This window comes from Ovis aries, chromosome 5 (genome assembly GCF_016772045.2).
Source record: "Ovis aries strain OAR_USU_Benz2616 breed Rambouillet chromosome 5, ARS-UI_Ramb_v3.0, whole genome shotgun sequence".
Lineage (NCBI taxonomy): Eukaryota > Metazoa > Chordata > Mammalia > Artiodactyla > Bovidae > Ovis > Ovis aries.
This window is the reverse complement of record NC_056058.1, coordinates 57,575,605-57,599,075: the sequence shown is the minus strand read 5'-3', so window position 1 is coordinate 57,599,075 and position 23,471 is coordinate 57,575,605. Positions and strand designations below refer to the sequence as shown.

The 23,471-nt window shown below is 37.8% G+C and overlaps 1 protein-coding gene across 32 annotated transcripts in view; it reads right to left on the bottom strand.

Moving 5' to 3' along the window:
- The window catches only part of FBXO38 (F-box protein 38), a 66,935-nt gene that overhangs the window by 34,408 nt on the left and 9,056 nt on the right, over positions 1-23,471 (bottom strand). For 27 of the 32 annotated variants that reach the window (XM_060416557.1, XM_060416566.1, XM_060416556.1 and 24 more), the window contains 8 exons: positions 19,971-20,104; positions 16,746-16,909; positions 16,378-16,543; positions 13,654-13,791; positions 12,355-12,492; positions 9,396-9,489; positions 8,322-8,452; positions 244-414 (listed from right to left, as the gene is read on the bottom strand). In XM_060416557.1, coding sequence (XP_060272540.1) covers positions 244-414; positions 8,322-8,452; positions 9,396-9,489; positions 12,355-12,492; positions 13,654-13,791; positions 16,378-16,543; positions 16,746-16,909; positions 19,971-20,104 — 1,136 coding nt within the window. The remainder of the gene's footprint in view (positions 1-243; positions 415-8,321; positions 8,453-9,395; positions 9,490-12,354; positions 12,493-13,653; positions 13,792-16,377; positions 16,544-16,745; positions 16,910-19,970; positions 20,105-23,471) is intronic. The other 5 variants (XM_060416575.1, XM_060416573.1, XM_060416574.1 and 2 more) reach the window with 1 other exon arrangement.

The following is a 23,471-nucleotide window of genomic DNA, read 5'->3' as shown; positions in this document are numbered from 1 at the left end:
ACAATTAGTGTGACTGAATCTATAATCTCGACAAGTGCAAATTTCTAGGCAGAGAAACTCAAAAGTTCGAAGAGGCGTTGAAAGTATTTCCAACTCAGTTATCAAAGGCTCCCAGAGCTTCTATGAACAATATATATAAAAATCAACATTTTACATGAGGAATGTTAATTAATGCCATACAGAAAACAAAGATATGTATTATTTTGACACCAATAAAATATACCTGTACTTAAGATATAGTACCTGAGATCCAATTATATGGGTTATGTAGATGGGGGCAATTATAAATTGCCAGATATTTGATACAGGAGAAAACTTCATTGACTGCCTTCATCCCTATATCAGTGATAATACCAGGATTTTCCACCACATCAGCCAAACCATACTTCACCAGATCTGCATTAGCCATTCTGCCTAGAAATAAATTTAAAAAACAAAAGATTCTTAAGTGTCATGGAATCTTGATAACTTGTCAACTCTTTAACATCCAGTATGATTACTCTCTATGACTGTCCTGCTTCATCTGTCCATCGTCAGGTTCAGATACAATCTTAGGTTAGGTATTCTGTACAAACAGTAGCCTTTATTTTGAAAAATAAAAAAATTTATGTTAAAAGTTAAGGGACAGCTAGCAGATTATTTTCAATCGTTTAGAAAAGGAAAACAGAATGTGAAGCCTTAAACCAAAACTGATGGATATATTGTACCGGTTTACATTTATGGTGAAGTTTTATTGGCTTTTAAAGAGGAAAATAAAATCTTAAAAATGTAACTCTCTGAGACTTCCCTGGTGGCTCAGTGGTAAAGAAACTACCCTGCAATGCAAGGGATGTGGGTTTGATTCCTGGTTGGGGAAATAAGATACTACATGCCATGGAGCAACTAAACCCACAACCACAGCTGGTGTGCGGCGATGCACTAAAAGATCTCACACGACACAACAACAATCTAGACCGGACAGCCAAATTAATTAATTAATTATTTAAAATGTAACTTTCCCTTGGTAAGGATAATGTTTTTCGAGTCAGGTGTGGCCATGTGTAGAGAAGAGTAAACTTTGAGAATCTGCATCCGTTTTTAGAACTATGGTTCAGTTCAGTTCAGTTGCTCAGTCAGGTCTGACTCTTTGCAACCCCATGAATCTCAGCACAACAGGCCTCCCTGTCCATCACCATCTCCCAGAGTTCACTCAGACTCAAGTCCATCGAGTCCATGATGCCATCCAGCCATCTCATCCTCTGTCGTCCCCTTCTTCTCCTGCTCCCAATCCCTCCCAACATCAGAGTCTTTTCCAGTGAGTCAACTCTTCGCATGAAGTGGCCAAAGTACTGGAGTCTCAGCTTTAGCATCATTCCTTCCAAAGAAATCCCAGGGCTGATCTCATCCAGAATGGACTGGTTGGATCTCCTGCAGTCCAAAGGACTCTCAAGAGTCTTCTCCAACACCACAGTTCAAAAGCATCAATTCTTCGGTGCTCAGCCGTTTTCATAGTCCAACTCTCACATCCATACAGGACCACAGGAAAAACCATAGCCTTGACTAGATGAAGCATAGTCGGTAAAGTGATGTCTCTGCTTTTGAATATGCTATCTAGGTTGGTCATAACTTTTCTTCCAAGGAGTAAGCGTCTTTTAATTTCATAGCTGCAGTCACCATCCGCAGTGATTTTTGGAGCCCAAAAAAATAAAGTCTGACGCTGTTTCCACTGTTTCCCCATCTATTTCCCATGAAGTGATGGGACCAGATGCTATGATCTTAGTTTTCTGAATGTTGAGCTTTAAGCCAACTTTTTCACTCTCCTCTTTCACTTTCATCAAGAGGATTTTTAATTCCTCTTCACTTTCTGCCATAAGGGTGGTGTCATCTGCATATCTGAGGTTATTAATATTTCTCCCGGCAATCATGATTCCAGCTTGTGTTTCTTCCAGTCCAGCATTTCTCATGATGTACTCTGCATAGAAGTTAAATAAGCAGGGTGACAATATACAGCCTTGACAGACTCCTTTTCCTATTTGGAACCAGTCTGTTGTTCCATGTCCAGTTCTAACTGTTGCTTCCTGACCTGCATATAGGTTTCTCAAGAGGCAGGTCAGGTGGTCTGGTATTCACATGTCTTTCAGAATTTTCCACAGTTTATTGTGATCCACACAGTCAAAGGCTTTGGCATAGTCAATAAAGCAGAAATAGATGTTTTTCTGGAACTCTCTTGCTTTTTCGATGATCCAGTGGATGTTGGCAATTTGATCTCTGGTTCCTCTGCCTTTTCTAAAACCAGCTTGAACATCAGGAAGTTCACGGTTCATGTATTGCTGAAGCCTGGCTTGGAGAATTTTGAGCATTACTTTACTAGCATGTGAGATGAGTGCAATTGTGCGGTAGTTTGAGCATTCTTTGGCATTGCCTTTCTTTGGGATTGGAATGAAAACTGACTTTTTCCAGTCCTGTGGCCGCTGCTGAGTTTTCCAAATTTGCTGGCATATTGAGTGTAGCACTTTCACAGCATCATCTTTCAGGATTTGAAATAGATTTACTGGAATTCCATCACCTTCACTAGCTTCGTTCATAGTGATGATTTCTAAGGTCCACTTGACTTCACATTCCAGGATGTCTGGCTGTAGGTGAGTGATCACACCATCGTGATTATCCGGGTCATGAAGATCCTTTCTGTACAGTTCTGTGTATTCTTGCCACCTCTTCTTAGTATCTTCTGCTTCCGTTAGGTCCATACCATCTCCGTCCTTTATCAAGCCCAACTTTGCATGAAATGTTCCCTTGCTATCTCTAATTTTCTTGAAGAGATCTCTAGTCTTTCCCATTCTGTTCTTTTCCTCTATTTCTTTGCACTGATCACTGAAGAAGGCTTTCTTATCTCTTCTTGCTATTCCTTGGAATTCTGCATTCAGATGCTTATATCTGTCCTTCTCTCCTTTGCTTTTTGCCTGTCTTCTTTTCACAGCTATTTGTAACACCTCCCCAGACAGCCATTTTGCTTTTTTGCATTTCTTTTTCATGGGGATGGATCCCTGTTTCCTGTACAATGTCACGAACCTCATTCCATAGTTCATCAGGCACTCTGTCTATCAGATCTAGGCCCTTAAATCTATTTCTCACTTCCACTGTATAATCATAAGGGATTTGATTTAGGTCATACCTGAATGGTCTAGCAGTTTTCCGTACTTTCTTCAATTTAACTCTGAATTTGGTAATAAGGAGTTCATGATCTGAGCCACAGTCAGCTCCAGGTCTCGTTTTTGTTGACTGTATAGAGCTTCTCCATCCTTGGCTGCAAAGAATATAATCAATCTGATTTTGGTGTTGACCATCTGGTGATGTCCATGTGTAGAGTCTTCTCTTGTGTTGTTGGAAGAGGTTGTTTGCTATGACCAGTGCATTTTCTTGGCAAAACTCTATTAGTCTTTGCCCTGCTTCATTCCACATTCCAAGGCCAAATTCGCCTGTTACTCCAGGTGTTTCTTGACTTCCTACTTTTTCATTCCAGTCCTCTATAATGAAAAGGACATCTCTTTTGGGTGTTAGTTCTAAAAGGTTTTGTAGCTCTTCATAGAACCGTTCAACTTCAGCTTCTTCAGCATCACTGGTTGGGGCATAGACTTGGATTACTGTGATATTGAATGGTTTGCCTTGGAAATGAAGAGAGATTATTCTGTCGTTTTTGAGAGTGCATCTAAGTACTATGGTATTAGTTAGTAAATATTTCTACCTTAGAGCATTTTTGAGAGTGCATCCAAGAACTGTGGTATTGGTTAGTAAATATTTATACCTTAGAGAGTGGACTTTTAACTCAGACAGACACATCCATTCTCTGTCCTTCAAGGTCTTAAGGTCTACTGTCTTGTCAGAGAGTAGGGGTTGGGTTTAGCAAAAAATGATCCGCCAGTCTAGATTATGCCACAGGATATCACACGGTGTCTCTTGCTTCCTATTATTATTCCTGCCACCTGCCTGACCTTTACTCTATAGGATGGTCCACTTTACTATGAGCAATTTGAAGGAAAACTAGACTCTGCCTAGTTAGTTGGCAGTTACATTTTCAATGTCCAGCCTAATACTGGGATATAGGAACCCAATAAATGTCTCTCACAATCCCAGCAATCAAAACTGACACAAACTACAAAGAAAACACTGTTGCTCTGGTGAAGCTGTCCTGCCCATTACTGGGATTTACTCCCAACTCTTTAAATTTCTCTTTCCATGTAATTCGTGGTCTCGCTCCTAGGGTCCCTGTTTTTTGTATTTACTGGCATTCTTGGACATTTCACCTTAACCGATTCTTCATAATTTTGCTGAGAAATACTCTTTTAGTCTCCTGGTAAAAACTTTGTTCTTGCCCTGTGAAGTATAATTTGCCTTCTCCCTTATGATCAGGTTCATCTTGAACTGATCCCAAGTGGGTGTTTCCAGCATTACTGCTGCAGCCTAGCATGATAAATCCATGTCTTACATTCATTCCTTTGAGATCTGTTTCTATTTTTAGGGTCTCCTGATTGTCACACTTCTTCAGAATCCTGATTACATCACCTAGGACTTAGATTGTTTCTTTTTCCTTCAGCCCAGAGGTCAGCTAGAAGTAAAAGCTACCATTTACTGAATTTTTTTTTTTTTTTTGAGATTGATTTATTTATGGCTACACTGGGTCTTCTTGCTACACACAGGCTTTCTCTAATTGTGGTGAGCTCTGCTTTGTTAAGGTGCTTTGAGCTACTCTGAGTGGGGCTCCTCTTTGCTGTGGTGCATGGGCTTCTCATTGTGGTAGCTTCCCATAGAGCACAGGCTCTAGGGCACTTGGGCTCCATCACTTGTGGCTCGAGGGCTCCAGAGTGCTGGCTCAGTAGTTGCGGCACACAGACTTAGTTGCTCAGAGGCATGTGGGATCTTCCCAGACCAGGGATCGAACCCACATCCCTGCATTGGCTCTTTACCACTGAGCCACCAGAGAAGCCCTACTGAGCGCTTTCTAAGTGTAAGAGATTATAAAAGTCCATCTTTTCTCACTTGTCAAACGGGTATAAGACCATTTTCTACTTTTTTATTGGGTGATCTGAAGCCAAGAAATGATTTCCCCAGGTCCCATGATTAATAAGATTCCATCTCACTCCTTTCCAAAGTCCCAACACTAAAGACTACTCTATACTCCTCCTGAATCTAAATGAGTTTACACCCGTATCACTTTCCCACAAAGCTCTGAAACCATGAATCCACGTAAACAAAGAACCCCTCTCTGAGTATTCATCCTTGGATCACTTTTCTTACATTCCTAGTACACAGCATCTACTTTTCAGCACATCCATTTCCTGAACCTGGCACTGCCACTTTTACCATAAATGTGTGCAGCCAAAGGTGCTATTTCTATATTTTGCTAGAATCTCTGGAACAAAGAACTGATGCAAGTTTTACCAGGAGCCACCCCAACCTTCTGGAAAGATGTTTCAAAATCTAAATGGCAGAGAGGCAAGAGATTAAGTGACAGAGTATAAACAGTGACCTGTAATCTCTCCATGTTTGTTAGAGGCACCTGGCACCTATTCCCAGACAGAGAATCCCAGACTTATCTTTGGAGTAACAGAGGAAAGTACATATATACGAGAGATGGGTGAACTGTAGCAAATATGAAGAATGACTTATAAAAAGATAACTAAGAGATTATTAAGTATAAAGAAGACTATGAAATAAGCTAGGTTGCAAACATAAGATAATGGTAGTCAAAAGGTAAAGTGTTTTCAAATGAAAATGTGTGTTGAGGGGAAATAAACACTATTGAGAAATAGTTGGTTATAAAGACAATTCTCAGTGGACCTAAAATACAGTCATCATGAATATACAAATCCATTAAGTTTTTAGCTTTTAGGAGGAACAAAAAACAAGACTGCAGAAAAACACCAATTACCAATAATAATTTTAACTATTACCTTAAAATTTTGAGTTACTATATACTAATATATATATTTTCAGTTACTATGAGAGTTGGACTGTGAAGAAGGCTGAGTGCCGAAGAATTGATGCTTTTGAACTGTGGTGTTGGAGAAGACTCTTGAGAGTCCCTTGGACTGCAAGGAGATCCAACCAGTCCATTCTGAAGGAGATCAGCCCTGGGATTTCTTTGGAAGGAATGATGCTAAAGCTGAAACTCCAGTACTTTGGCCACCTCATGCGAAGAGCTGACTCACTGGAAGACTCTGATGCTGGGAGGGATTGGGGGCAGGAGGAGAAGGGGACGACAGAGGATGAGATGGCTGGATGGCATCACGGACTCGATGGACTGAGTCTGAGTGAACTTCGGGAGTTGGTGATGGACAGGGAGGCCTGGCATGCTGCAATTCATGGGGTTGCAAAGAGTCGGACACGACTGAGCGACTGAACTGAACTTAAAATTATTAGCTTAATAAAATTAAGCTAAAGCTAATAATTTTAAGTTACTATATAGACACTGTAGAAACAGAGAATGTTAGCAATTTCTCTGAAAAAGGAAAAACAACAGTCATATTGTTTGATCTGGACTGTCTTAAGAAATCAAGGTTGCTGGGAGAAATAACCTCAGATATGCAGATGATACCACTCTAATGGTGAAGAGGAACTAAAGAGCCTCTTAATGAGGGTTAAAGAGAGTGAAAAAGCTTACTTGAAACTCAAACGTTAAAAAAACTAAGATCATGGCATCTAGTCCCATCATTTCTTGGAAAATAGAAGGGGGAAAAGTAGAAGCAGTGACAGATTTTATTTTCTTGGGCTCCAAAATCACTGTGGATGGTGACTGCAGCCCTGAAATTAAAATATCTTTCCTCCGTGGAAGAAAAGCAATGACAAACCTAGACAGTGTATTCAAAAGTAGAGAATCACTTTGCCAACAAAGGTCCATATAGTCAAAACTACAGTTTTCCAGTAGTCATGTACAGACACGAGACATGGACCATAAAGAAGGCTAAGCATTGAAGAACTGATGCTTTTGAACTGTGGTACAGGAGAAGACTCTTGAGAGTCCCTTGGACTATAAGGAGGTCAAAGCAGTCAATCCTAAAGAAAATCAACTCTGAATAGTAACTGAAAGGACTGATGTTAAAGCTCTAATAATTTTGGCCATCTGATGCAAAGAGTCGACTCACTGGAAAAGACCCTGATGCTGGGAAAGACTGAAGGCAAAAGAAGGGGGCAGCAGAGGATCAGATGGTTAGACAGCATCAATGTATCTGGCCAAACTCCAGGAGACAGTGGAGGACAGAGAAGCCTGGCATGCTGCACTCCATGGGCTTGCAAAGAGTTGGCCATGACTGAGTGACTGAACAATGGCACCCCACTCCCGTACTCTTGCCTGGAAAATCCCATGGACGGAGGAGCCTGGAAGGCTGCAGTCCATGGGGTCGCTGAGGGTCGGACAGGACTGAGTGACTTCACTTTCAGTTTTCACTTTCATGCATTGGAGAAGGAAATGGCAACCCACTCCAGTGTTCTTGCCTGGAGAATCCTAAGGACGGGGGAGCCTGGTGGGCTGCCGTTTATGGGGTCGCACAGAGTCGAACACAACTGAAGCAACTTAGCAGATTAGCAGCAGAGGAACTGAACAACAAAAACAACAAAGCCTTCTTACGTTCTTTAACAATGCAAAGTGTGACACCGAGAGTTTAAGAAAGACTTGTTGTAAAGTACATGAGTAAGAAACTAATTCTTGCAAAAATAAAAACATTTTGATGGTGTAAATGTTCTTGCATGTGGGAAAAAGTTTGAATAGTGAACTGACATGCATTCAAACTCAAAGGACTGAGTTCCCAATTTTAAATACATTCCAGAATATGCTGTGGACAAGCCTTCCAACAGCAGTTATTAAATGAATACTGACCAAAATATGCTAACACTATCAGAAAATCCAGAACCCCCAGCGGGCTTATTACAGAAATGAAGAGCAGGGGTAGGGGCTGGGACCTCATCTGAGAGGAGCAGCAAAAGCTTCAAGAAGTGTGGTAGATCAAATTCAGCAAACAAAAGCAAGGATAACATTCTGTGAAAACAATGAAGCAGAATGGGAAAGAAACTTGGAGAGCAAAGTGGAGACAATATCAAATGTAGGTAAGGATCTTTTTTTGAGTAGACAATCACCTCATTTTCTGTAATATGCTAAAATCAGAGGCAATATAGAAAAAGAAAAAAAAAATCACTGGCACTTCAAGTTCAAATTTTTCAAGAAGTGAGAGCACCTGAGATTTTAAGTATTTTTATGTCTAAGAAAATAATGGCACATCCAAATTTACAATTCACTTTGTCAAGTAAGTTTCCAACAATAATTTTAGGGGAGTAAATGAGCTAATTCTTACTCTGCAGCAGAAACTCATCTACATATCCCAGATGAAGGGTTTCAAACTGGGGGAATTCCAACTCTGCCATCTTTAGGGCGGAAAAGACGCCATCTTTGGTTAGGGAAGGCTGGATCCGAACTTCATGTAACCTATGAATGAGAGACACACAGAGGAATAAAATGAAAGCCATCAGAATAAAAGGTTCTTCCTAATGTAAGGCTCTGAAAGAAGTTTATCATACTGAAGTGTCAAATGCAAAAACACTGCCTCCTCCATGAAAAAATATTAGAGATGCTTCCTTTAAAATAGCATTTTATAAAAGTGTGGGCACATCTCATGTGTACACTAAAGTCACAGTAAGAACGACTTATAATAATCTTATATCCTTTTTGGTACTTTCCTAAACCTGATTAAGTCAAGGCAAGAATCTGGTATTTCTTTAATAACTTTTAGAGGCTAATAATAAGTCCCATTTTTAACAGAGTATAGTCCTATAGTAGGTAACAGTATCTATTCACTTAAATACAGTTTTATTTTACTCTTCACATTCTATGATCGAAAGGAAGAGTTTCCTTTTTTAAAATTCAATTTACATATTATAAAAGTAAAAGCAGAGGTAGACTTTTGATATGCAGGGAATAGTAAATGTGGCATCAAGCGATGTGAAGACAGGTTAAAAATTTAAAAGTATTAAAGGTCAGGATGCTGAAAAAGCTGACTTAAAACAGTGATTTCTAAATAGCAATTATCACCAACTAAAACAATTCAGAAATCTGTCCAGAGGATGAAACAATGGCTCCTGAGCAAGTATCAGTACTGACTTCTGTTGGAATCTCAGGCACTTCCAGATAACTGACAGCTTTTTTCTGATGAGATCATGCGCCTTTTAACACTTGCTGGGTCTGGACTGCAGCTCACTTGGTCATCAGTTGTATAGAAGACTTCCCCTAAATGATAACCTACTGCTATTTAAACAACTTCTCTGTATTTTAAATCTGAAAAACGCATGGTCAAACATCATATACATATTCTGCCAATTTTTATAAAACAGATAAAAACATAATTCTGACCCAACGTGAAGAGAAAACATACCTACGGGCAGCAGTGATGATGAGGTAACCAAGATCTACTTCAAGTGCATTTTTACAAGCTCCCAAAACAATAGTGTGCAAATTTCGAAAACCACCTAGTTAAAGGAAAAAAGGAACAAAAACAATTATCATCCCATTTGACCACAGCACTTTCAGTAAAGCATTTATATACACTTTAAGTGATAACTGTTTAGGTGTAATCATTTTACTGCTTGTATATAACACTGTAGTTTTAATTTTCATTTCTCTATGATCAGTGAAATTTACCATATTTTCATGTTTGCTGGCCATTCAGATATCCTCTTTCATAAGATCTTTTCTACTCAAAATGTTTTCCTATTTTTCCTCTCGTTTCTGACTTTTTCTCACTAGTATTAGTTCTTTTTGTATTCTAAATACATAAATTAGAATTTATGTATTTTAAATTCTTTCAGTTCAGTTCAGTTGTTCAGTCATGTGCAACTCTTTGTGACCCCATGTACCGCAGCACGCCAGGCCTCCCTGTCCATCACCAATTCCCAGAGTTTACTCAAACTCATGTCCATTGAGTCGATGATGCCATCTAGCCATCTCATCCTGTCGTCCCCTTCTTCTCCTGCCCTCAATCTTTCCCAGCATCAGGGTCTTTTCCAATGAGTCAGCTCTTTACATCAGGTGGCCAAAGTACTGGAGTTTCAGCTTCAATATCAGTCCTTCTAATGAACACCCAGGACTGATCTCCTTTAGGATGGACTGGTTGGATCTCCTTGCAGTCCAAGGGACTCTCAAGAATCTTCTCCAACACCACAGTTCAAAAGCATCAATTCTTCAGTGCCCAACTTTCTTTATAGTCCAACTCTCACATCCATACATGATTATTGGAAAAAACCATAGCCTTGACTAGACGGACTTTTGTTGGCAAAGTAATGTCTCTGCTTTTGAATATGCTGTCTAGGTTGGTCATAACTTTTCTTACAAGAAGCAAGCGTCTTTTAATTTCATGGCTGCAGTCACCATCTGCAGTGATTTGGGAACCCAGAAAAATAAAGTCAGCCACTGTTTCCCCATCTATTTGCCATGAAGTGATGGGACCAGATGCCATGATCTTAGTTTTCTGAAGTTGAGCTTTAAACCAACTTCTTCACTCTCCTCTTTCACTTTCATCAAGAGGCTTTTTAGTTCTTCTTCACTTTCTGCCATAAGGGTGGTGTCATCTGCATATCTGAAGTTATTGATATTTCTCCCAGCAATCTTGATTCCAGCTTGTGCTTCAGCCAGCCCAGTGTTTCTCATGATGTACTCTGCATATAATTTAAATAAGCAGGGTGACAATATACAGCCTTGACAGACTCCTTTTCCTATTTGGAGTCCAGTTCTAACTGTTACTTCCTGACCTGCATAGAGATTTCTCAAGAGGCAGGTCTGGTAGTCTGGCATTCCCATCTCTTTCAGAAGTTTCCAGTTTATTGTGATCCACACAGTCAAAGGCTTTGGCATAGTCAATAAAGCAGAAATAGATGGTTTTCTGGAACTCTCTTGCTTTTCCGATGATCAAGTGGATGTTGACAATTTGCTCTCTGGTTCCTCTGCCTTTTCTAAAACCAGCTTGAACATCTGCAAGTTCACGGATCACGTATTGTTGAAGCCTGGCTTAGAGAATTTTGAGCATTAATTTGTATTTTAAGTATTTATCTGATAGCTGTACTGCAAATATCTTCTCCCACTCTGTAGCTTGACTTTTTTACTCGAGCTCTCATTTATGCCTTTTGATGAACAACAACAAATAGTCTTTATTTTAATTTAGCACCGTTTACCAATTTTTTTCTTTATGGTAAATGCTTTTTGATGCACAAATCTCTACCCAACAATGTTACAAAAGACAGTTTCCAAACTTTTCCTTTAAAAAGTTTATTTTTTATATTTGGATCTATGATTTTTCTGAAATTAACTACTGTGTGAGATATTCTGGCTCCTTAAGTAAAATGAGAGTTGTTCTTAAACACTTATTAGGGAAGGAAAGTCTCTGTTGCTCTTTTAGGCCATTTATGCAAATTCTTGGCTTTTGGCACCTCTCTCTAAGTCTTCTAATGAAGGAGTCCACTGTGGTCTTCTTTCCCTTTCTGACTTCAATCTGGTTAGCTATAGACAAGGAGTAAAAATTGCACTGTTCATTTTGAGAGAGTCTCCATTCCCTTCACACAATGTAATGAATTACACTTGCACCATACTTGATTAACTGACAAAATGTTAAAAATGCACTTCTGACTCATTTTAACAGTATTAATGATAACATCTATTTGTTACCAATGGTACTCGATGATTTTCCATTTACATTTTGGACATTCAAAGTTACATTTTGTGTCCCCAACTATTAATTATCTATATAGCTAAACTTCTTGGTCTTTTTGTTGAAATGAGGAGATAGTTAACACGGAGCACATTCTACTACACATGATCATTTAAAATATAATTATGGGTGCTAGGCAGTAAAATCTTTTTTTCTTTTAAAAGCCATCATCTGATCGGTATGGGTGGATCTAGTATCCAACTGATAAACTTTAAAACATTTTATATATTATAAAGTATCAGACAAATGTTAGGTTAACATTTCTAATGCCCGAGTTCTTTTGTAGACCTAATTTGTCTAAGTCAAAAAATATCTCTTCTCAGCAATAGCCACTAGGATATTTCTGTTAACATTTCTCAGAAAGATTTCAAATATACCATGAATTATTAACTAACTGGTAAGTATTAACAAGCCAGAAAACATGACTTATCATTTTGAGGTTTAACACTGCATAAAAAGGAAATGAATACTAGCCACACTCATAGTTACTTATTCTTCATCAAATACACCAGATAGAAAGTAAAATTACTAACAAGCATTTCTTTTATAAAGACTCTGTAGAAAAGCTAAATAAAGCTTAATAAATTTTTTAACTGATTTTTAAAATATTTAGTAACTAAAGGAAAATGAATACCTGATCTCCAACTGTCTTCAACTACATGCTGAATAAGACCTCCAAGGAAAGGAACTCGAACCATTTCTAAATGTTCCAAGTTGCGGGCAGAGGCTAGGCCTGTTACTAAAGGGACATATTTCAAGGAGTTTGTGGGTCCTGAAGAAAAACAATTTCAATGGAACAATGTAAATTGCCAAGATGATTTTTCAAATCAGCAACAGAAATTAATACTTATAAATTCTATGTCTGAAAATGATAACCGAGTGGCTGGTTCTCTACAATTTATCATTGGAAACAAAACCATTAGTAAGTCAACCACATACTGATTCAGCGTAAGGATTTTTCAGCAACATTGGAGATTTAGTATTTTTTTAAATTCCCTGGAATCTCAATAATTTTGAGCTGAAAATAATTGAGGGAGAATAGGCAAGTTGAAAATTTGATCCTTCATTAAAATAAATAGCTCAATGGCTTAAACATCTCTCTATGTGACCAGTATTATATTAGGTGTTATGGAAGATCACAAGATAGGATCCTATCCATCAAAGAGTTCACAACTGACAAGGACATAAAACATGAATAATTATAAAAAGATAAAAAGGCAGAACATATCAAGAACAAAAATCAAATCTGATGTACTACATAAAAAAGAGAGGGAAGGAAGTCAATGAGGCAAAACTTGCATAAAAGATGCGTACAAGCAAAGAGGAGGAAGAAGTGTTAAACCTCCGGACAAGAAAACAAGAATAAGAAGACACTCAGGTGAGAGCTCGTATGGCTGTTTGAGAACAGTGAGTAGGCAAGCCTGACAATAAAAGGGGTACTTTGCAAAGGACTCTGAAATAAGGTATCAAAAACAGCTCTGATTGTTACGAACTCTGAAGGAGAACAGTTCCCACTTGACACACTAGGACAGCAGAAAAACTAAAGGTTTTGGAACAAAAATGTAGTATCGTAAAAGCAGTGTTTTATGCTTTCAGGTATATTAAGTCAGACAACATTTACATGCAAAAAGATCAAGAGACCAGAGACAAAGAAAGTATACAAAAATTCATTAAAACAAACCTATATAAAAACTGTCCAAAAGATATAGGTAGAGACATTTTTGACACTTTGTCTGTGAAGGGTCAAAGGCAAATCATATGTCTACTGTCTTTAAAACAAAAAAAGTACATTTACCTACATAAGGTAAGTTATAAACATAAATAGTAACAGTATAATATAATTTCACTTACAATGTATCATATCTATGCAGTTTGTTTTAGGATATTTTTAGAATGGTATATGTGTATTTCCACTACAGCTATAGACTCTTACCTGCACAGTTCCTCATGACAAAAGTTCGTAAACTGATGCAAAGAAAATCTTTGAATGGTTGTGGTTTAGTGAGTCTTACCCACTTCATGTAAAGGTGCCTTAGCATTGGGATACAAGGAATTTCAGGAACATTCACCCCTAAAGCATATACACAAAAAAAGAAAAAAGAAAACCACTAAAAGACACTGTTTGCTGTGTACAGGTTCAACAGTCTATTTTTCAAGCTGACAATATATCCTTCCTGGATATTTTCATCAGAACAAATTACCTAGTTAGATAATAGTTAGATACCTAGTTTATCCTATGAAGTTAAACTTATATAAAACAGGCTTGTAAAGGACAATTTAAACAAACAATAAACAGACTACTTTGTAATTTCTTTAGAAAAGGCAAATGGAAAGATGGGATTTATGAAGTATTTCAACATGTTATACACACAACCTTTTCTCTTAACTCTGTAACTCTTCAAGAGTTACCAGGAATCATACTTGCAGAGGACCATTTCTGAAAGAAAAGGAATGTACAGAAGAAGGATAAGTCAAGAGATATGGAAGAAGAGAGAATATGGGTAACTTGAAAATTCTTATGGAAGGATGCAGTTTGAGGAACTTGCCCAAAAGTCTAAACACGGTAGATTCAGGAACAGCAAAAAAGTGACAAATTCTCAGAAAGAAATTCAAGGATACGGAGTGATGACATTTAGAAAGCAACAGCTGGCAAAATCAGTTTAATATAATTTTAACCTTGAGTCAGTAGAAGCCCTGCTAGCAACAGCAACTAGAGAAAGCAAAATTGGGAGTACTTAAATCGGTGGTTCTTTGAAAGCTAAATTCTGCACATTCTACTGTAAGCATTACTCCTTAACCTGGTCCACCCAAAAAAGCACAGCTAGCTTTAGCTTTGCACTATGCGTAAACACTGTACTCACTGGGGATTAGTCCAAAGGAAGAAAAGCAGAAGTAAGGTACAGATTGAGACTCAAGATGCAAAACTCACAAAGGTATATTTAGCATCTACCATTATGGTGGTAGTTCTGATTAGGAAACCCAAGGGCAGCAAGGGTGAGACAGACCCAGACAAGACAGTTATATTCTATGCCCAATTCACATTTTATCCCAAATCCATTCTATAAACAAAGGACACAATTACCTGTCTTCCCCAGCATGTTCATTAATTTACTATACACGTTTGTATCACCATCACAGTGTTAAACTGTTGAATTAATCAAATGAATTAATGCATTTCAACAAAATTTACCAAGTATTTATATTTGCAATGAACTGTGACAGGCATCATCGAAAATATAGATATAAAACCACAGTCTCTGACTTTAGAGAGCTTACATTATAAACTTCGGATGGTATAGAATTCCTTTATTATCTAAAAATCCAAATTCAAACTAGATATCTAAGCCTGTCATCAGAACCACTCCTTCATCTTGTAAGGGAAGGACTACTAGAGAGCTTTGCATGTCTCCCATAACTGCATCTCTAAATAGTTTTAAGACCTACTCCTTATCATTCTTGCTGCTCTCCCTTCCCAGTTTCAGAAATATCCAGTTCTTCAGGACCATCCCTAATATCTGGAAGAATGCTTGAAACACAGCAGATATTCAATACGTACAAGTTAAATAAAATACTTAATCAGTATTAAAGGTCAGACTATAGTAACAGGAGTGCTCCCCACCACCGTGAAATTCCTTTCAGCAATCTAAGCCAAAGACGACAAATTAAATTTGAGAAAATATCTGTCTTTATCATTTACTTAGGTTTGAAATTATTGGGATACAATTTCAGAGAATATTCAGATGAAGAATGCACACCGTGATCACTGTAAATAAGGTGTCTTTGGGAAAAAACCACTCCCTCCTCATTTCTCAGGGAAAAAGAGAAGTGGCAGAGTTTTCCAGAAGCTCTAGGTTGAAGAAATGGGGGAGTTTTCTGCTTAGAGAAGTAAACTTAAGTTTTATCTAAGATTTTTTATTCTGTCATGTTCTAGAACTGAAGAGGATAATAAAGTAGCCACTAGCTACATGTGGCTATCTGATAAACTACCACAAAATTTAAAAATCCAGTTCTTCTGTTTCACTGGCCACAGTGGGTACCATATGTGATACTACAAATACAGGACATTTCCATCATCACAGTAAGTTGTACTGGAGAACTATTCTCTAAACTCTCTTCTAAAGGGTAGAACTAGGAGCAAAAGGTGGGTATCAGAAAACAGGGGCAAGATTCCAGCTCATTCAAAAAATCAAAAACAAAAAGCCCAACAACTTTCCAAATTACTCAAACTGTCTATTAAAATGAAAATAGACTGATTTTGAAATAGTAGTTTTCTCACCTACCCACCAGGCCCCTGGCCCCAAAGGCTCCTTAGTGGGAAATCTCAATTTTTATGCAAGTCTCACAAGCATTTCTTTTTCTTTTTCATATATGTACTTTAAAATAAAAATATTTAATTAAAAATTAAAGAAATTTTTAATTGGAGGATAACTGCTTTACAATATTGTTTCTGCCACACATCAACATGAATCAGCCATAGGTATACATATGTCCCCTCCCTCTTGAACCTCCCTCCCACCACCCACCCCATCCTACCCCTCTCGGCTGCCATTAGCAATCAGCAAAGCTATTTCTAAAATCCCCATTATTCCCTTTCCACTAATATTCAGCTGTATGGCATTTAAAGGAGTCACAAGTAACCCAAGAAACATGTACTCACCAACTAAATGTAAAGTTTGAATTTTGGCTCCTATAGGAATTTTCAGTTTATTTTCAGGAGGAATTGGAAATGCTCCATTACGGTTACGAAATTTCCCCAAAATATGCACATGTGGCATGTATGTCCAAATGGATTCTACTAATTCCAAGTGAGAAGTTTCCACACCCTACAAAATAATGCCAAAGCAAGCATAAGAAAGGCTTTTATTTAGCATCCAAAGCTTCTATTTCTATATCATAAGATCCTAAGTATGCAGTGGAACTTAAAAATTCGTTATGAATGAAATTTGCATGAACATGTTCTGTCATTCTTTTAATTTAGTGCTTCATTAATCAGTTGATGTCAAATGTTCAACCAAGTGCACTCACCACTAAGTTTGGGCATGCCTGCAAAGCTTCCAGAACTCCTGGAATGCTAAAAGCCTCATGGCCCCGTACCCTTCGCCTCTCAAGGTATCGAGGGTGAAGGCCATATAGCTGTTCGACATCTGGCATCTTCTTTAGTAGTGTCAGAAAACTGGAATCTGTGAAGCCTAAGAAGTTCACAACTATTTAGAGCCAAGTTTTTCGCCACTTGTAATTTTTACAATATTTTTACAAATGTTGTACAATATTTTTACAATATGTTTTACAAATGTTAACAACAAGAAGATTTCCTCTTTAAATTTTCATAAGGATAACATTACAGCTGAACAAACGGTTAAATAGAAAATACTTCCCTTAGGAACAGAAAATATATTAGAAATACCACCTATTCTGAGTTGTTACTTCCCAGTTGAGGCTTTTTATTACTTTGTTGCTGTTGCTGCTTTTAAAGAACAGACATCTTCAACTAGGAACACCATGCTTTCAACCCAGACGACCTGGACCTGGTGGTGACCAAGGAAGACCTAGCTGACCACCACTCTCTCTCCCTGAATGCACTTTCTGGCCCATAAAACCTTTATGCCCCACAGAGCACATGACCAAAAATCAGACAGACAGGATCCCCACTTTCAGGAAGCTCACAGTTCCAACCGGAATCCTATCTCAAACTGGGTTCTCTTAGGTACCCATGTCACAGCAATTACTCTATCCTGTGTTTAACATCATTCCCAGGATATTTTAGACAATTCATTCTTTTAGACAAGACAGATGCAAATCAGCTAAGAGAACATAAGCGATCCAAACTAGGAGGATGCTGACTGACAGAAGACTATTTATTTCAAAGGCCAGTTGTGCTCCATAGTGGGACTCCACCAGGTTGGGAAGAGAGAAATACTTCCACAGTACGAGCTGCTAGTGCTTGGTAAGTAAAGAGATAAGTATCTTAATTTTTGTTTTTAATGGAGGCCATCAGTAAGGCAACTGTTTATTCACTAATAATAAATAAAATTAATAATTTTCAAGAATAAAAATTTCCAAACCATTAAGTCTTACTACAGTTTTCAAAAGTTGTTCTAGTCATACAGGGCTAGTCAAGATGCTGTGTAAACTCCAAATTCACAAATAATGAAGATTAAGAAGGGACCTCGGAGATTACCTGGCCTCTCTAATTGTAACAGTCCTCATTATTGTTCTGTATAGTAACTCTACTGACTAAGCCATTCAACGTGTTAATCATTTCACATATCTACTCTCACAACCCAATGAAAAAGTTTATCACCCCATTTAAAAATATAAAAAATGAACATTACCTTTGCCAATGGCCAACCTCTTTTGTTGTATATTACACATTGCCTCCCACCCAAGAATGGGTAAAGTTCCACCTTTACACATTTGGTAGGAGAGTCCAAGAATATCACATAGGTAAACCATATAATGCTATATAAAAACCTTACTGAGCAGTATTATATAGAGAATCAGGGTATAAACTCCAGAGACTAGACCCAAGTGGCACTAGCAAAGCAGGGTTCGGTTCAGTTCAGTTCAGTTCAGTCGCTCAGTCGTGTCCGACTCTTTGCGACCCCATGAATTGCAGCATGCCAGGCCTCCCTGTCCATCACCAACTCCCAGAGTTCACTCAGATTCACGTCCATCCAGCCATCCAGCCATCTCATCCTCTGTCATCCCTTTCTCCTCCTGCCCCCAATCCCTCCCAGCATCAGAGTCTTTTCCAATGAGTCAACTCTTCACATGAGGTGGCCAAAGTACTGGAGTTTCAGCAGTTTCATCATTCCTTCCAAAGAAATCCCAGGGTTGATCTCCTTCAGAATGGACTGGTTGGATCTCCTTGCAGTCCAAGGGACTCTCAAGAGTCTTCTCCAACACCACAGTTCAAAAGCATCAATTCTTCGGCGCTCAGCCTTCTTCACAGTCCAACTCTCACATCCATACATGACTACTGGAAAAACCATAGCCTTGACTAGACGGACCTTAGTCGGCAAAGTAATGTCTCTGCTTTTGAATATGCTATCTAGGTTGGTCATAACTTTTCTTCCAAGGAGTAAGCGTCTTTTAATTTTATGGCTGCAGTCACCATTTGCAGTGATTTTGGAGCCCCAAAAAATAAAGTCTGACATTGTTTAGTGAGATCTTATTCTAGGCTAGAGACTTTCGATTTCACTTTTTTACATTTGTTACACTGATGTAAGCCTTGGGCTCATAGGTATTTCTCTGTCACAGGTATTTACTTATCACAGGTATTTATCAGTCTAAAAGAAGCCAGCAATGTAAAAACACATTCTTCTCTAGTTCGATAAGGGGCAGAGATTTTCACTGGAAGACTGCACCACACGGGAGCTCTGCTATCCTGTCTCTTTAGTGCATTAACCCCATCTCCACAATTCCTCCTGGCCTAACCTCTGTTAAAGCAAATCTAATAAAACAAGTAACAGTCCTTTTCACATTGCCCCTAATTTTTTCTTTTCTCTATCTCTGCAATATGATAAATCCTCTTCCCTTACAACAGTTTCTTTAAAGCATCTGAAGATAAACATCACACCAAGCTAGCTTCTAGCCTCAAGTCTTTGCAGTGTTCTTCAAAAAAGATATAGTGATAACTCTGATCAAGTGACAAAATTATCAGTTGACTGATGAACTCTTAAAAGGCTATGTAGCAACCCAAACTGTACAACATCTCAGTATTTCAGAAGCAGTCTGTTCTGTTCCTCATAACAGAACAGAGCAAGACAATAATCTCCTCAGCCCTTCACTTCTATTAAGCTCCCCACCACTCCACTCTGCCCAGCACGATGGCTTCATCACATTTTCAAAATATCAGAATATGAATATTGTTGATCAAAGGTAGTTTAAAAAGACACTCAAAATTGCTAAGCATTAAAGTGGAATTATTAAAGGACTGCTGTTAACTGAAAAGAAGCCTGATTAGCCCTTAATATTAATTCTTCCCTTTTAGGTGTGCTCCGCTTAACTAAAGTCATTGACTTTTTCCAGTGGTCTCTTTACCTGAGGTCCATTTGTTATGGTTAGGCTACTAACTTTTTTGAGTTCTTCACGTGAAAGACCAATGCATAATTTGAGAAAATTCCAAGACCTAGTATAGACCTTCTAAAAGTGTTAGACTATCCCAAAGCAACAAGTAACTTTTGATGGGAACACTATTATGAGTTTCCAGTGGGGCTCCACTGTACATTACAGGCTAAATTTACTTACCACTTGGCATGTATTCCCACCATCGCCCTGCACAGAGATCTACAACCCTCACAACTCTCAGATATAGGGTGACTGCTTCCTTTAGCTTCCGGGAAAGACACTCCATACACATGATATCCTGCAGGGGGAGGTACCTTTGTAAGAGAAAGAAACCCGGATTTATCAAGTGGATAATTACTTCATCTAACTGATAGGTTATTTTTTCCCTTCCTCCATTCTCCTGCCTCTAAAGTAAAATAAGACCCTAGGAATATTCACCAGGTTTTAAGATTAATATAAATACATAGGATTTTACCTAAAAAAAAAAATCAGCAAATACTTAAGCATCCAAAGAAAGTGTTGAGCTCCCTCCATATAGCATTGTATAAATTCTGCCTTTCTCCTTATAAGAACAAAGAAAATCTAAAAGAAAAAAAAAAGTCAGTACATTTCAAGGTATGGTGATATGGGAATATAAAAAAGATTAGAGAGAAATGATTAATTTAAACCTAACCTATATTATTTTATAGTTTTATAGAATCCATTTCCTAACGTGGCTAAAAATATTCCTCTCTGGTCCCGTTCACCACCACAAAGAATCTCTACTATCTTCTTTATCAACGGATCTGTATACTAAGTTTACAGTGTACCTTTTTCCCTAGATCTTTTACCTTTTAATCACATGTTCTTTAAGTACTGCATAAGCATAAACTCATCTGAATTACAATTTTCTTTTTCTAACCTCCCCTGTTATCTGCTTCCTTCATGAAACTTTTCAACTAACCTCTACTTTTGTTCTGTTTCCAGTTATACAAATATATTATGTATTTTGAGAGATCAGAAAAATCTCATCTCTCTTTCTCAACAGACCTCGGTTAATTTAAGGGAAAAGCAAAAAAGGTAAAGCTCCTCTTTATTGACCTGGTGTTGCATCACAGACACTGTACTATAGCCACTGTTTCATTTCACAACTTTGCAAGATAGGTTCTTTTCCTGTTTGCAACACAGCCCTCCCGCAATCCTTTTTCTTCCCTTCTCTGTTCTGCTGTGTTCCCCAGCCCCCCACCCATCCCTTTATGAATTGACTGGCCAGTGCAAGGCAGGGCAAAAGCTTTATGCTATTGCTAATCCCTTACCTGAATGAATTCTTTAACATCTCTTACATGTTCTCTTAACCCTACCTACACTTCTGTGAGTGATTACTTCATTATCTTCAAATTCAAGCCAAGTATACCTTGCTTTCTGCTAAAACTCTAATTGATATAGTAGGTGCTACCATTATTCCACTTTACAAGTAGTGAAATTCACCAAAAAGCTAACCAGAAAAAAAAGTTAACAGATGAGAGAGAGGAAGAGCATGGATGTCAACAGGTACATCTATTTCCTAAAAATTAAGCTAATTCTAAAGAAAGTCCAAATATGCCTGCTGAATATTTCTCTGCTCTATTTCCCCCCCCATATCTGGCCCCTTTGCTTTCTCCTTTGCCGCTGCTGCTGCTAAGTGGCTTCAGTTGTGTCCGACTCTGTGCGACCCCATAAATGGCAGCCCACCAGGCTCCCGGTCCCTGGGATTCTCCAGGCAAGAACACTGGAGTGGGTTGCCATTTCCTTCTCCAATGCATGAAAGTAAAAGTCAAAGTGAAGTCACTCAGTCGTGTCTGACTCCTAAAGACCCCACGGACTGCAGCCCACCAGGCGCCTCCATCCATGGGATTTTCCAGGCAAGAGTACTAGAGTGGGGTGCCAATGCCTTCTCTGTGCTTTCTCCTTTATAACTATTTAAATAAAGTGAATAAAATAAAGTCAAATTTTCTACAAAAAAAAAATTATTGCCAACTTAATCTACAGTTTCTATTTCTCAGATATGAGGAAAATTTTCAGAAACTACATTACTATGCATTTTATAAACAATGAAAAACTGAATTTGTTTTCTAAATCAACTTTTGCCACTAAAATTTTCCCCCATATCACTAATTTTTAACCAAAGTATTTACCTTAGTTAATATTATTTAATATTACACTCCCTTGAAATAGAAACATTAGTAATATTATGAAGATTAGATAAACAATGTATTTTTACTCCACAGATACATGGTCAAAAAGCTGGAGTTCAAAAGACAGATCAAACATGTTTTAGAAAAGATGTGTTTAACATGGCAGGTACAAAAAGATTGGGTTTCTTTTAAGGAAACCATAGTTTTTCTTATTTCATGAAAATATGCTAAACAGTTAGTACAGGGCTACAAAAAGAATCTTCAAATAAAAACTTTAGAAGCCTAAAAAATAAATGTTTATTTTTAGAATAAACATCTCAGACCAAATTCAAGCACTCAGCTTAGTTCACAGTTATCACTCCATTCTGCCAATCTGTTGCATGCTTTTTTCATAAAAACTAGGGTAGATCCTTCTACTTGATCCCACTCCTTCTACCCCCATATTGTCTGAACTGCAAAATCGAATCCACTATCCATTTAAAATATGATCAAATTTGTTCATACTACGTCCTATCATTAGTCAACAAACAACAAACACAAATCCCTAGAAACCAATTTACCTATCCTCTCCTGTAGAATTTCAATAGCTTCATTGTTTAATTCACTGAAACATTTAGAATACAGCTGTCAGCACGTACACCCATGGCTGATTCATGTCAATGAATGGCAAAAACCACCTCAATATTGTAAAGTAATTAGTTTCCAATTAAAATTAATTAACTTTATAAAAAGAACACAGCTGTCAGAGAGAAAAGAACATGTTTTATTATTTTCTTCAAACAGTTTTTAGGCTGTGACATCATCACTGAATAATCCACTCAGCTTTTCTTCACTGATGTGAATACCTAGTTTGTCATAAACCGGATCCCCACATATATTTGAATCCACATATGGAGTCTGTTTTACCCAACTGGCTGGCTATCTTCTCCCATACCAAATCTTTAATTATTTTATACTTTAGAATACATCTGAACATCTGCTAGGGTCAGACTGTTTCTGGAAAATTTTGGCTACAGGATTTTTCCTGCCAGATTAACTTTACTGTCATCTTGCTAGTTTTTTTTAAAAGGTTGATTTATTGGGCCTTCTATTACCAGACAGAACTGAACAAAAACTACACTGACAGAATAACAAACTGCAGAAGATAAAGACTGAGACAAATTCATACTGAAAAAAAATGAAGTGCCTATGGTTCCCCAAAGTAACTCTACCACTATTTTATATAATCTGCAAATATTTAATAGTTTTTTATATATTGAAAACCTTTCTAGGAACTTCGTATGTGGAAATTTCCCCTAAGTAAATAATCTAAAATAATGAAAAATTCAAATGTTTAGAGAAGTTAATTGCATTAAGAGAAAAATCAGAAGTAATCCAGATGAAATACAAGAATAAATGTAATTACATCATAGTCAGTGGAATAGAAAGCAGTGACTAAAATGATAAAGGCCATGTAGTAATATGAAAAAAGGCACAACAAAATCATAATCACTAATGTTTTGTGTCATGCAGTGTATAAAGTACTTTA